The sequence below is a fragment of the Atractosteus spatula genome, chromosome 9, assembly GCF_055471065.1.
Source record: "Atractosteus spatula isolate fAtrSpa1 chromosome 9, fAtrSpa1.hap1, whole genome shotgun sequence".
In the NCBI taxonomy this organism is placed as follows: Eukaryota; Metazoa; Chordata; class Actinopteri; order Semionotiformes; family Lepisosteidae; genus Atractosteus; species Atractosteus spatula.
The window spans coordinates 24,876,498-24,888,607 of NC_142714.1; the positions used below are offsets into that span (position 1 = coordinate 24,876,498).

The window sequence follows — 12,110 nt, forward strand, 5'->3', positions numbered from 1 at the left end:
AGGTGAGGTTGGAAATATGTACAGAACAGCCTCTGCGTTGTTTCCATCTGCTGTAGAGAAGGTTTCATTTAAAGTTAGTGACTATAGTTGTTGTATATTTATTTGTACTGTTATCTCCTGCTCTCAGGGCCTTTTGAATTCAATTGAATTTAAAAACATTCCATCACTTGTGATGGACATTACCTGTGGGTCAGAAAATACTAATGAATTGTCATTGAAAAGGTTACATTTGTAAAGTGTAATTATTTCTAAACATACACGAGAAACATTAAAAATTGCAAGGCAAAAAATGGATTGAATGCAATAGCCTTGTGTAGTAGTTTTGGGATTAAATATAAAACCAAGGTTCTGTTATAAGTGATTATACTACAGCAGTTGCTAATGCACAGTTCACCTTCTGGCCTCTTGTTAGCTTTTTTGGATGAACGTGTGCTGAATGAATATTTATTAAATATTTGCTGAACAGAGCCCAAAATGTCCTGTTTATACACTAAATGTCCTTAACAAGATGTAATCCTTAATCATTAATTTAGTGATCCCTAAGCAGCAGGTACTGTATAATTATTAAAGATCACCAGCACATGTATGAAATGTTCACCAGCTTGTAATGACCAGTAGTAAATAGCCCATTAGCAGTACTTGGTGTTTTCTGGACCTTCATCTACATTCATGTTAGTACCCTTGGTTTGAAAAATGTACTAGCTTATTTCTTCAGGAAAGCTTCATGGATTGTAGCTGATTTTAAAGTTTAATGATCTCTGTTAGGCCTTGCTGCTATTCACAGAATATGAAATGGCAATGATTGATGACTACATCAGTGCTGGTAATTACACAGTCAGGTGGATACGATATACAAGGCATTGAAAGCAAATAGGTTCATGGCATTTAGGTTTCTGCTCAGCTTGGGATCTTATGTCGAGCAAATTCTATAAATGTGTAGAGCAGAGTTCTCAAATAGTGTGTGGGGTTTGCATGTTCTCCTTGTGTTTTTTTTCTCCTTTTTTTCCTCCCTCCATCTATAGATATACTATAGATATTCTGCCTAGGTTTATTTGAGTCTCTAATTTTACCCTCTGTGTGAATGTGTGCCATTTCATTGATTGGCATTTAATCCAGAGTTGAAAGTTACTCTAGAAGCGATTCTATGTTGTGCAACAATAATCGGGAAGCAGAGCTGTTGATAATACTATTGTATATAAGAGGACTACATGAAGATTTGTCAAGTGTTCTTTGCAACATAAAGTTACGGCAGTAGAATGTTGTGATTTCAAATGGCATAACAGTGGGGACACACGTTTTGGTGCTATACTGTAAGTGGTTCGGGATATCCTGGCTTTATCAAATGTAAGTCATCAAACTAATGTAGAAATATATTATCTAAATTCGGATTTCTTTAAAAATATTTTGACAGTCTTCCATTATCTCCTCTGTTAGAAACAAACCTGATAACTGCTTTTGTGTACAAAATATGACTTTCAAGGTGACATGTTTGAAAGTTGTACATGCAGTACAACAGCTACAATAAAGTCCATGCCAGGGTCACAGTGGCTCATTGGGCCAGAATTCACCTTAGTTTCTCTCTGGCTTCTGTCTGCTTTCTGTTGCAATAAGCAAACTAGAGAGAATGTGAATTCTCCACCCTATCACATCACAGGAATTACCCTCAGTATTGCTGGGCCCCACACTATTCAGTTGGGTGGACTGAAGCAACTGGGGTGAAATACATCACTTCACGCAGTGGGGACTCGAACGCACAACTGCCAGTGATGAGCCAAAAAGCTAAGCCACTCTGCTGTGCAGCCCCCAGGTATACTACTACAGTCCCTATGCAGAATTACAGTTTCTTCATTCTTTCCCATATTTTTCTTCACACTACCTTGTTTACATAGGTAGGAATTAATTTTATATTAACCTCATACAGTAGCTTCTCCATTATAGGTATTACAGGCAAATATAGCACAGGTACAGCTGATGTACAGTATGAGTTTCTTGTTTTCTCAAAAGTATCTTGGAGTCTATATTTTATTGTCCTTTTCCTTTTTTAAGAATTGTGCTTGTTATTAGCAAGATTGCCTTCAATACAATACAAAAACCAAGGAAAAGGTTTATGGACATTCTGGATAATAAATAGAACTACAATTCTGTACACAGAGAGTTGTGACACACCATATTGTCAAAGCCAGTCACTTGGAATACTATAGGCAGCAGCCTGATGAGATCTACTGACAACTAAACATGCAATATGGTTCACAGAGACATCTCTTGTTTGTAACCTTTCTTATTTTCTTTTGAATTTTTTTGCTGTTCCCTTACAGGTCATGGACTGACTGCCACAGGAAAATGGACAGCAGAAGAACGATTGGGAATACGAAGACTCATGTCAACAACAGTGGAAAACATAACGGATCAAGAGAAGAACTGCACAGAGCCAGGTAGGATTGGGATGAAATAAATGAATTTCAGGACATGGACATTACAAGGCTGGGGCAGATTGAATAGTGCCAGGAAGTGCATAGTGCAGAGATAAACTAGGTTAAACGTGTAAGTCAACTAAGTGGCTGTCAACAGTGCTGTGCAAGAGAGGTGTCACGACAGATACTAAATGTACTAAAATGGCAAAAAATTAACAGATTATATAATGAAATGTTGTCAGATGGCTGGAGAATACAAGTTGGGACTAAGAAGTGCTCTTTATTTCCCTAATCCCAATGTGGAGCCTGATCATGCAAAGGTTTACTTATACTGTAATTCCCTGCATGAGCTGAGTGATTTTGTTTGGTTTGTGGAAGGATTTGGATGAAAAAAAGAATGACATGATGAATTATTTAGGTAGAGGAACTGTTGGGACTGTTGAAATGTTAAAACTGAAGAATAAAGAGTGTCCCATTAAAGTCCTTTCAGACATTACTGTATCTTCTCTTTTGTTTCCTTCAGTGTTTTCAGCTACTTAATGGAACAAGTTATAGGGTTAATTAGTCAAGAGTAAAGTGATCTTCAATTACTGACTGAGAGCACCTATAGAATTCAGAGGATTGTTTAAATTCAGAAACGAGAAGTGTATTGCATTGATTGCCAAATGACAAATCTTACAATCTTACAATATCACTTAATGTCCCCAAAGTGTTTAAAGCACCATGCTCTTTTGCATATTCCTAAATACTTTGGCTTTTTATGTTTTGACAGTTATTATTATTTGTACATTAAAATTACAGGAATTGCTGTGTACACTCTTTGTCTTTTGATAAAAGGAAGTTTGAAAACCTTCATTTAAGGACCATTTAAGAAAACATCACCTAAAAATAAGAAACCTTATGTCATCAATCATGATCAACAAATCTTTATTTGGCTTGAAGGTAAAGTGTTCTATATATTTTTTTTGTCTTGGTGTAATTCACAGGGATGGTATATATGCAGTTCTGTGTACAGAATATTAAATATTAAAATATTAAAATGGACCCCGTTTTAATATTACCTTGCAGTGTTAAACACTTGTATATGTTGTGGACACAGACATGATAGCTGTCGTCAACTTCTGTGTTTAATGCAGATTAAGAAGCATTGTCTCTATGCTTGTTTAATAGATTTTTTGTAGTTTTAAAAATGTCGTCTTGTTGAAGAATAACATTTGCTGTAATAATGACTCTAGCATATGACCTGCTATACCAGGTGTACAGGTTAGATTAATGTTTGCAAAGGAGGCATGACATTTGTGGTCTAATTCATTGGGGTGCTTCATTTTAATATTAGTTATTTATTTTCGTAAAGTAACATAATTACATGCCAAAAAATCAATACATGAGATATTATGTTCATCATAAGGAAGTAAATCGATTCCACAGGTTTCTCAATTGATGGAAATGTTGTGAGAAGCTGTGTACAGTGAGTGATGCTCAGCACTGACAATTATTTTTATATCTGATTTGCAACATTTGTACAGAGGCTGTGGCAGCTGTAATAACATTCACTGTAGTAGCCTGGTCCGGTAACCTGAGTGCACACAATAAAAACAGACAGAGCAGCACAGTGAAGGTACTGTAGCCATCAAAATTATCAGTGCACAACAGCTACAGCTGGCAGACATCTCTACCAAAAAGTGCAGAAGGACAATATAATCATGGACTGTCATGACTACCCGCTGCACTGTGAGTTTGAGCTACTTCCATATCGATATAGACCACCTAGATTTAAGAGCAATAGAACTAAGTAATCCTTTTTCCACATATATTAACCTGCATAATTCAGAAAATTATTTTTTATATTTTTATTTTTTTCATCATTATTGTATCATGTGCATGTATCTCTCACACTGATGATCCAATTTGTTTGTCTTTCTAAATTGTGAGGACTACTTAAAGCTGCCAACTTGTTTTACTCGTCTTATGCATGCTTGTTTCTTATTTGTTAATGGGTTCATGTTGTGTTAAATGCATTGTATATTTTGCTGTGTATTTTACCTGCCTGCAAGACAAATTTCCTATCTTGGACAATAAAGGAAAAAAGTAATATACTGTAGCAGCTGTAATGAAGAAGTAGATGTTTCTTTAATGGGTGCTCAAAGAATGCTATATTTTTTGTTCCAGGCTTGAGTACTATTACTGTATAGTAAGTGTACATAGATTGTTTTAACTAACATGTGTCTTGGAAGCTTTCGCTGACAGTGGATGTTTACACTACTCTAGACTGCGGAATACTGTGGCATTACTGATGAAATGTGCAGGTTTTTCCCCTGCCTGTCATCCAAAGACTTCATAAAGTATTTGTTGGAATTAGTGGTTTGTGTATTGTCATTCACATCAGAACTGCAGTACAACTGCAGTGTGCATGGTGTCAGATGGGCTGGATGTTTAAAGATCAAGAAAAACAGAGGCAGCATCTATCATCATTTTAAGACAGTTAAAGTGCCTCCCTGGTAGCTGAGATCTGTATTTCTTGCCCACACTTCAACCGCATGGTTAATTGCTGTCACAAGTAGGTTTTCACCATCTGATTTCATATTGTGCCTTGAGTTCAATTAATACAATGAGAGTGCTGAAATTGACATTCTTATCTGCTTATACCAATTAGAGGTGACCTGTGGAGCAAGTGAAGTGTCCATTCCTCTTGTTCAGTAATAGTGTGTCACAGCATGTGGTAAAGTTACCCAGAATATGATACTGTAACACCATTCACACTGTGTTCTGTAATAATTACAGGTATTTTAAAATTTCAACTGTAGGTGAGTGCGCTGTTGTATAACCTTTTATGGTTTCTAGTTCTCTTCAGGTTAAAAGGGAAAGTTTGAAGAAAAGATTTTAAATAATTCTTCTTCACTGTTTTTGTGAACAGTCATCGTTGAATAACTAGCACTCTTATATAAATGGACTTTGAATTGTGAGCTGTGAAAATAAAATGTCAGTGCCACAAAAATTCTTGAAGGTCAATTTCAAACCACAATACCACCTGCTGTTGTAATGTCCTACTCTGTTTTTTCTACATTTCCTGTTTATGTTTATTAAATCTGTTTAATATATACATGTATCTTTTTCCTTTAACTGGTGGTGCTTTCCCTGCGCATGAATTTCTACAACATTGCAGGATTTCCTGATCCACAGGTATTTGCTATTGGTTGACCCAATATACAGTAATCTTTGTTTTTAAGATATGGAATGTAATGATTTCTGCACACACTGTATTTTGCTCTCCTTGTATCTGATAATAGGAGTCCATGTACTGTAGGTGTATAACTAAACCCTTCTCTCTTTGGTACAGAGGGAGTCATGTGCCATTTGTTCCATCATTATTCCACACTATCCTCTGTTGTACATGTGTTCAGCACATGGGGCAATGCCCTCCTCAGTTAAAGCTCAATTGTGCATCTTGTGCTCTCACACTATGGATCCTAGCTCTCACAAGTTGCTCACCTTCTGGGGAAGACTGTAGACTGCTTCATCTGCTGTCTTCCATCTCACTGTTTTCCTTCTGTAGTCCCAAAGACTTGCTGCACTCACATGTAAACCTCTGGCTTCTTTAGCCCACAGCCATTCCACTGTCCAGCTCCGCCACTTCACTGCTGATCACATTTGCTAGTGTCTGCTGCTACGCAAGGGTACCTATCACTGAACTCTCTCCCAGAGCCCCAGCTTCAGCTTCCCTGCTGCTCAGCTGCCCAGCTGTACCACCTCCCTGGTGACACTTCTATACCTCAGACACAAACACGTCCATAGCTGTTCTTCACTGGTAATATAGTTGATAGCTACTGTAGGCCCGTCAGGCCACTTTATATTCTCCATTGAACACAAACACCCACAATGACCATAAACACCTGTAGTTTTACTGACACACATTTGTCCTTTCAGAGAGGGTTTTCACTGCTAAAACAAATTTAAATAGAACAGCTCACAGCATCAACTCCCTGTAGCAGTCATACCATTTTTCTCTGTTGGCTGCTAAAAGATTATTAATAATACACTTTCTTAATCTATTTTCAAAGATCGCAGTAAAGTCCTGCACTATGGCTTTCTGGATATGTATAAAGTAGCTTTTCTTATTACCAGTGCAGAATCTCTTTTTGCTTGGCCTCTATTTCTTGTTATTTAGTCACGAAAACATGTAGTTCCTCCCCTCTCCTCCTCTGAAGCAACACTGCTGGGCTAGTCCTTTTAATATCTATTCATAACAGACTCTTCCTTCCATCCCCTCATTATTTTTTTCATTTGGTCCACTTATGGGAGAACTATAGTACTGTATATGTTAGATGAATCTCAGGAGGGTGTTGGTTTCTGGATTATACCTTGTCAGTGCTAATTATGTATAAATTGAAATTGCATAAATGGCTCATTATAGTTGAGGTGGATTATATGTATTTGACCAAAAGTACAGAGCAGAATAAATTTATGGTCAAATGCGGTGCGTAAGGTTACGGATCATAAAACAATTAGCAGTCAGTGGGTAACGGAACAAAAAATGTAGTAAGAGCTACCTGTGATCTGATCCTCTTCAGTACATTGGATCTTTAATTTAAAGTAGTTCCATTCCAAACATGTTCCTTTGTGTTCCTGAGCTGTTTCACCATGCCCTCACTCCCTCATAGGGAGTGTCTGAAAATAAGTGTTCTTTCACTACTGTGTGTGATCGATGGTAGTTAATCCGGACTGATTTGTCAGCACCTCTTCAAAAGCAATTACTACAACCACAATGGGTATAAACTCTTATGGAATGCACTTTGCCTTGTGACAACTGTCTACATTCACTTCAGGAAGGTTCTAGAGCAAAGGGAAGTTGGCAGAAGGCAGATAAGTAGGAAGTGTATTGGCATTTTTAAAACAAAATGCCTGACAGAACTCATTAAGTTTCTCAGAGCAGTTGGCTCTAATGAAATACATTACATGTAAAGTTGTGAGGTTTTTGAATCTGCACAACTGCCGAATAAAGAAAATCTTTTGTGACTAAATTACCTGACCACCAAAGCAATAAAAATTAGACAGAACACAAAAATTAAGTGGAAAATACAGTGGCTATTTATAGTCTACTGCTGCAAGAAAAAAAACAAGAAGAGCATTGTATAAAAAATGAAATTGCAGTTTCTACGGGAATTTCCTGCTAGGAGTTTTAAATGTATCAGGACTAAAATGAACCAAGTTTATAAAAACACCCCCCAGCAAAAATTACTGCATTACAAGAGCTAGAGTAACTGCTATGCTATGAATGGCAGTTTAAATAGGCACTGACAGGCCCCACCTCCTTCTCCTCTTGACAGACATGTATAGTAAGACACTATTCATTAAATAGAAAGGCGTCATTAAAAGTTAGTCATTAAAAATCCCAAGGTGTTTCTCGAAAAGAGTAGGGGTTTAACCCCGGCGTCCTGGCCAAATTTCCCATTGGCCCTTACCAATCTTGGCCTCTTAATAATCCCCATCTATGAATTGGCTTCATTACTCTGCTCTCCTCCCCACTGGTAGCTGATGTGTGGTGAGCGTTCTGGTACACTATGGCTGCCGTCGTATCATCTAGGTGGATGCTGCACATTGGTGGTGGTAGAAGGGAGTCCCTATTACCTGTAAAGCGTTTTGAGTGGAGTGTCCAGAAAAGCGCTATATAAGTGTAAGCAATTATTAATTATTATTATTAGTCCAGAGGTGAGTCAGGTTTTGTAACTTGACACAAAATGGTGGAATAAACAGGAAACAAGGACAATAGTATGGATCCACAATAAATGAGACACAAACACAACCAACCTACTTTAACATGTAAATTTACAATACCAACAAGTTAAACACACATGTAAAGATACAATGTCCTTTGTTTTTGTATCTTTCAGAATTATAAAGATGAATCTGGTAAGCAATAATGAATCAGAGACCTTTTTGTCATATGACAAGGGTGTACAACAGTCTTTGTCAAAGATTTCAAAATACAGTAGGTTTGGCTTTAGCTTGCTTTACAAAGAAGTGTTAGCATTGTTTGCTATTCCTGTGACTTCACTTCTTTATATTGTTGAAAAAGTGAAATACATGTTTTTTTTTAGTTTAATGCATGTATCCTTTAATCTTCAGTACTGTCTTTAATTACATTTAAGGTTACACAATATATAAAATATGCCAGTTCAGTAGTCTTGATGTTGCTCTTTTATGGGTTTTCACAGTTTGTGGCAAATGATTGATCAGTGCTGTGTCACTTCTTGCTTGTGTTTGGTCTGAAGTATCACTACCAAATGAGTTTTTCATTGATTCTAACATTGTCTTCCATAGTGTAGATGCATAGCTTTCAAATTTCTGTTTTTCCAAGCATAAAGTCTAGTTTATTCTGCATTCTGGGTTCTGGAGGTCTGAGCTTAAGTTCTGCAAAACAAAAGGAGCGCAGACAGAGCAGCGAGAGTTTGAGCCAATGATGGCTGCATAATAAGATACAAAAAAAATACTTTGGGGTTAACTTGGAACACATATTGAACTTTAGACTGGATCATGTCAGTAGCTGACTATGACTGGAATTCCTCAATTCCACAACATAAACAAACTCCCCTCAGGTAGGTGTTGGAAATAAACAGCCATGGTGAACAGCAACCCTGTGAGCTGTCAGGAGCCTGAGCCTTGCAGTAGTAGTGGGGAGAGAGACACTTCCCCTTCAGTCTGCACTAACTCTTCCATTAATCAATGTGGGACGTGCAGTACATTCAAAGAAGAGGAACTTGGTTTGAAAGATCATGCATGCCTGTCACTGTTCCCGTGTAGTATATGAGCTGAGATATATAGAAACAACTGGCAGTTCCAAATTTTGTGGATCTTGAGCCCTGTATGCTTTAACTGCATTTGGCACTACTGGAATTTCTAAAATATATTTACTTATTATTTGTGCATGAAAGATTATTACACTAGTGGTGTCTGTAGTCCTGCATTAGTTTTGTCTGCATGTGCCTTTGTTAGGTGGGGCACCTTAAGGGTAAACTGACACCTTTATAGTTTCTGTTATGAGATTCAAATCTTAATTCTGCCTAGTAAATAACATCCAAGTTTCTTCTTTCTGAAGTTGGGCAGATATAATAATAGGTCTAGCAAGAACTAGATTAACAGGAACATAGTTTCTCAAAAGTTTAAGTTGATTCTACATTCTGTGCAGTTCTACATTCTCTTCAGAGAATAACTTGTTTAATTATGCAGTAAATATATGATAGAAGGATGACAGAAACGTCAAAACAGAAACTGCTACCACAGTAGCAAATGCAACAGTCCAGCAGATACATATACTGTAGATTTACATTTATTCATTTGGCAGATGCTTTTCAACAAAGCAACTTACAGTCAAGTCCAGTCAAGATGCAAAGGGAGCCTGTAACACTAGCATGAAACAAATAAATCACAGGAAACAGTGAGCAAAGTGATACTTGAGTGCTGGGATGTTCCTGGGATGGTGCAAAGTAGATTGAGCGCTGCATGACATGAAGTAACATAAGATTGTGGTCATGGCACTCTTGTGTCAGGTATGTTCTTAAGTTTTCAGTTCCTTCTGAAAACAGTGAATGAATCTGTGGTTCTGATCGTGACAAGTAGGTTTGTCCACCATTGAGGTGTCAGTACAGAAAACAGCTAGGACTCTCAGCTTTGGCTTTGCCAATCGGCCTGAGAGATCAGGTTTAAAGGGAACATACGGTAGTGCCTAGCAGTGATCTGGAGGTATGCTGGGGCCTTCCCCTGGAAGCTCTGTAGACTAACACCAAGGTTTTGAATTGGATGTGAAAGAAAAGGAGGGGGAAAAACACTGTTTTTCAGAAGGTTGAAGCCTACAAGAGCTGCAGTGTTCTGTATGAGCTGGACTGGGGCACATTTGGTACTGTATGTGCAGGGTTTTCTGTTTGAAAGGAGTTACAGTAGTCCAGGCGTGAGATGACTTGTGCCAGGCCACGTTACTGAACAGAGTGGAAATAGAATAGATAGAAAATAATGGAGCTTCTGGCTACATTCCTAAGTTGAAATAAGATCGAGCAACCAATCTAATACTGTCCCTGAAACACCATCACACAACCATTCTCCAGATGCTTTAGAAGTAGCAAATTATCAAAAACAGTTGAATGAAATCTGCAGTAGACTAGATCTTTTTCCTTTATAAGCTAAGGAGATTCAGCTGGTGCGTGACTATAAGACCAAGCTGAATACTTCCCTAAAGGCTAACTCGGTGAAAGAACCAGTAGCCATCGTGGAATGTGTGTAACAGCAAGGGAGCATTGGTTAAACCAAGGAGCAGGGTGGACTTCTCGTAGGGGGAGGGAGCAGGAAGTGCCATGTTTGGTGGCTTGGAGCAGGGAGATTCCTGGTGATTCAATGATTTTGAGGTGCGGGGAAGGTTCTGGAACAATAGCAGCCTCTGCCATTGCCATGTTGGCCCCCCAGTAAGGTAAAGAAGACAGTAGAATAGGTCTGGTCAAATGAGAACGACCAAGTTGAGGGTCTTCCATCACTTCTTCCTGAAAGGGACTAGTGTAGTGAGGAAAGATCTACAGGTGAGGTTTGTTGAGCCCAGGTAACTGTGAGCGAAGGGTTCAACAACAAGTGAACCTCAAGAATGATCTCAGAGGAGGTCATGAAAGGACAGAGGTGTGTATGGGTTAGTAAAAAAAATTACTTCTAAAATCTAATTCCTCGGCTTACCTACCTCAAACAAACTCATGATACAGGACTTTCACCAATTGCTGATTCTGCCAGTCTTGCATGAACCCAAATCAATTGTTTTCTAGTTTTGAAAAGACAGCATGATTAATGGTTCTGATCATTTAGATGTGTCCTTGTCTTTAAGCTTAATGCACTTACATGTTCCATGAAACCTTGGAATGTTTTTCTCATAATTCTTTCTCATAAGGACTTTATAATGTACTCCAATATTTATTCTTAATTTATCTACTTTTTATTTTTATTTTCTTAATGCCATTTGCTGCAAAATCTAAAATAAAAAGCAACATTTATTGGGTCTTCAAATAGCTTGATTTTTGTGCAGTTTTTATTCTTGCAAAATAATTAGATGTGACCTCATGTCTGCTCCCACAATAGAGGTGGTAAGGGGGAAAAAAGCGATTGTAAAATTAATTTGTGAAATTCAGATTGTTAAAAGCCCTTTTTACTGTCTTGTAACATTTGCAGAAAATGTAATTAATTCAGGGCATGACCTAAAAATATTAAGCAGAATTTCTGGAGGGAAAAAATAAAAATCCTGTATCCTGTATTGAGTCTTAAACATGTTTATACACGAATTTCATTATGTTCACCTAAATATAACCAAATTAATGTGTGATGGATGTTTGGTGGCCAAAACATTAGGAATCATCCATTTTTCTAACCTCTTCATTCAATTCTGGGTTGTGGGGGAACTGGTACCCATCTGGGCAAGCAACAGGTGCAAGGCTGTGTAGGGGTTTTGTGATTTTACTGAGCTAATTATTAATTGTAGCAGTAATCACAAGGTGGTTCGTTATGGCTTTTAGACAATCAATCGTCAGAACAACTAACAACGCACACACACGGATTCAATACACGAGATACATTTATTAAACATAAATTGTGCACCAAACATATACCAGTCTGCCTGGATACAGGCGGCAGACCTTACTGTGAGGGTTATCAAAATACAAGGTATATAATCTCGAA

General features: G+C 37.8%; 1 protein-coding gene across 1 annotated transcript in view; it reads left to right on the plus strand.

Annotated features, from left to right (window-relative positions):
* The first annotated feature begins 792 nt into the window (after window positions 1-792).
* Window positions 793-12,110, plus strand: part of slc24a4b (solute carrier family 24 member 4b) — a 145,110-nt gene continuing 133,792 nt past the window's right edge. Inside the window, exons 1-2 of the mRNA XM_088926033.1 lie at window positions 793-823; window positions 2,316-2,432. Coding sequence (XP_088782159.1) covers window positions 793-823; window positions 2,316-2,432 — 148 coding nt within the window. The remainder of the gene's footprint in view (window positions 824-2,315; window positions 2,433-12,110) is intronic.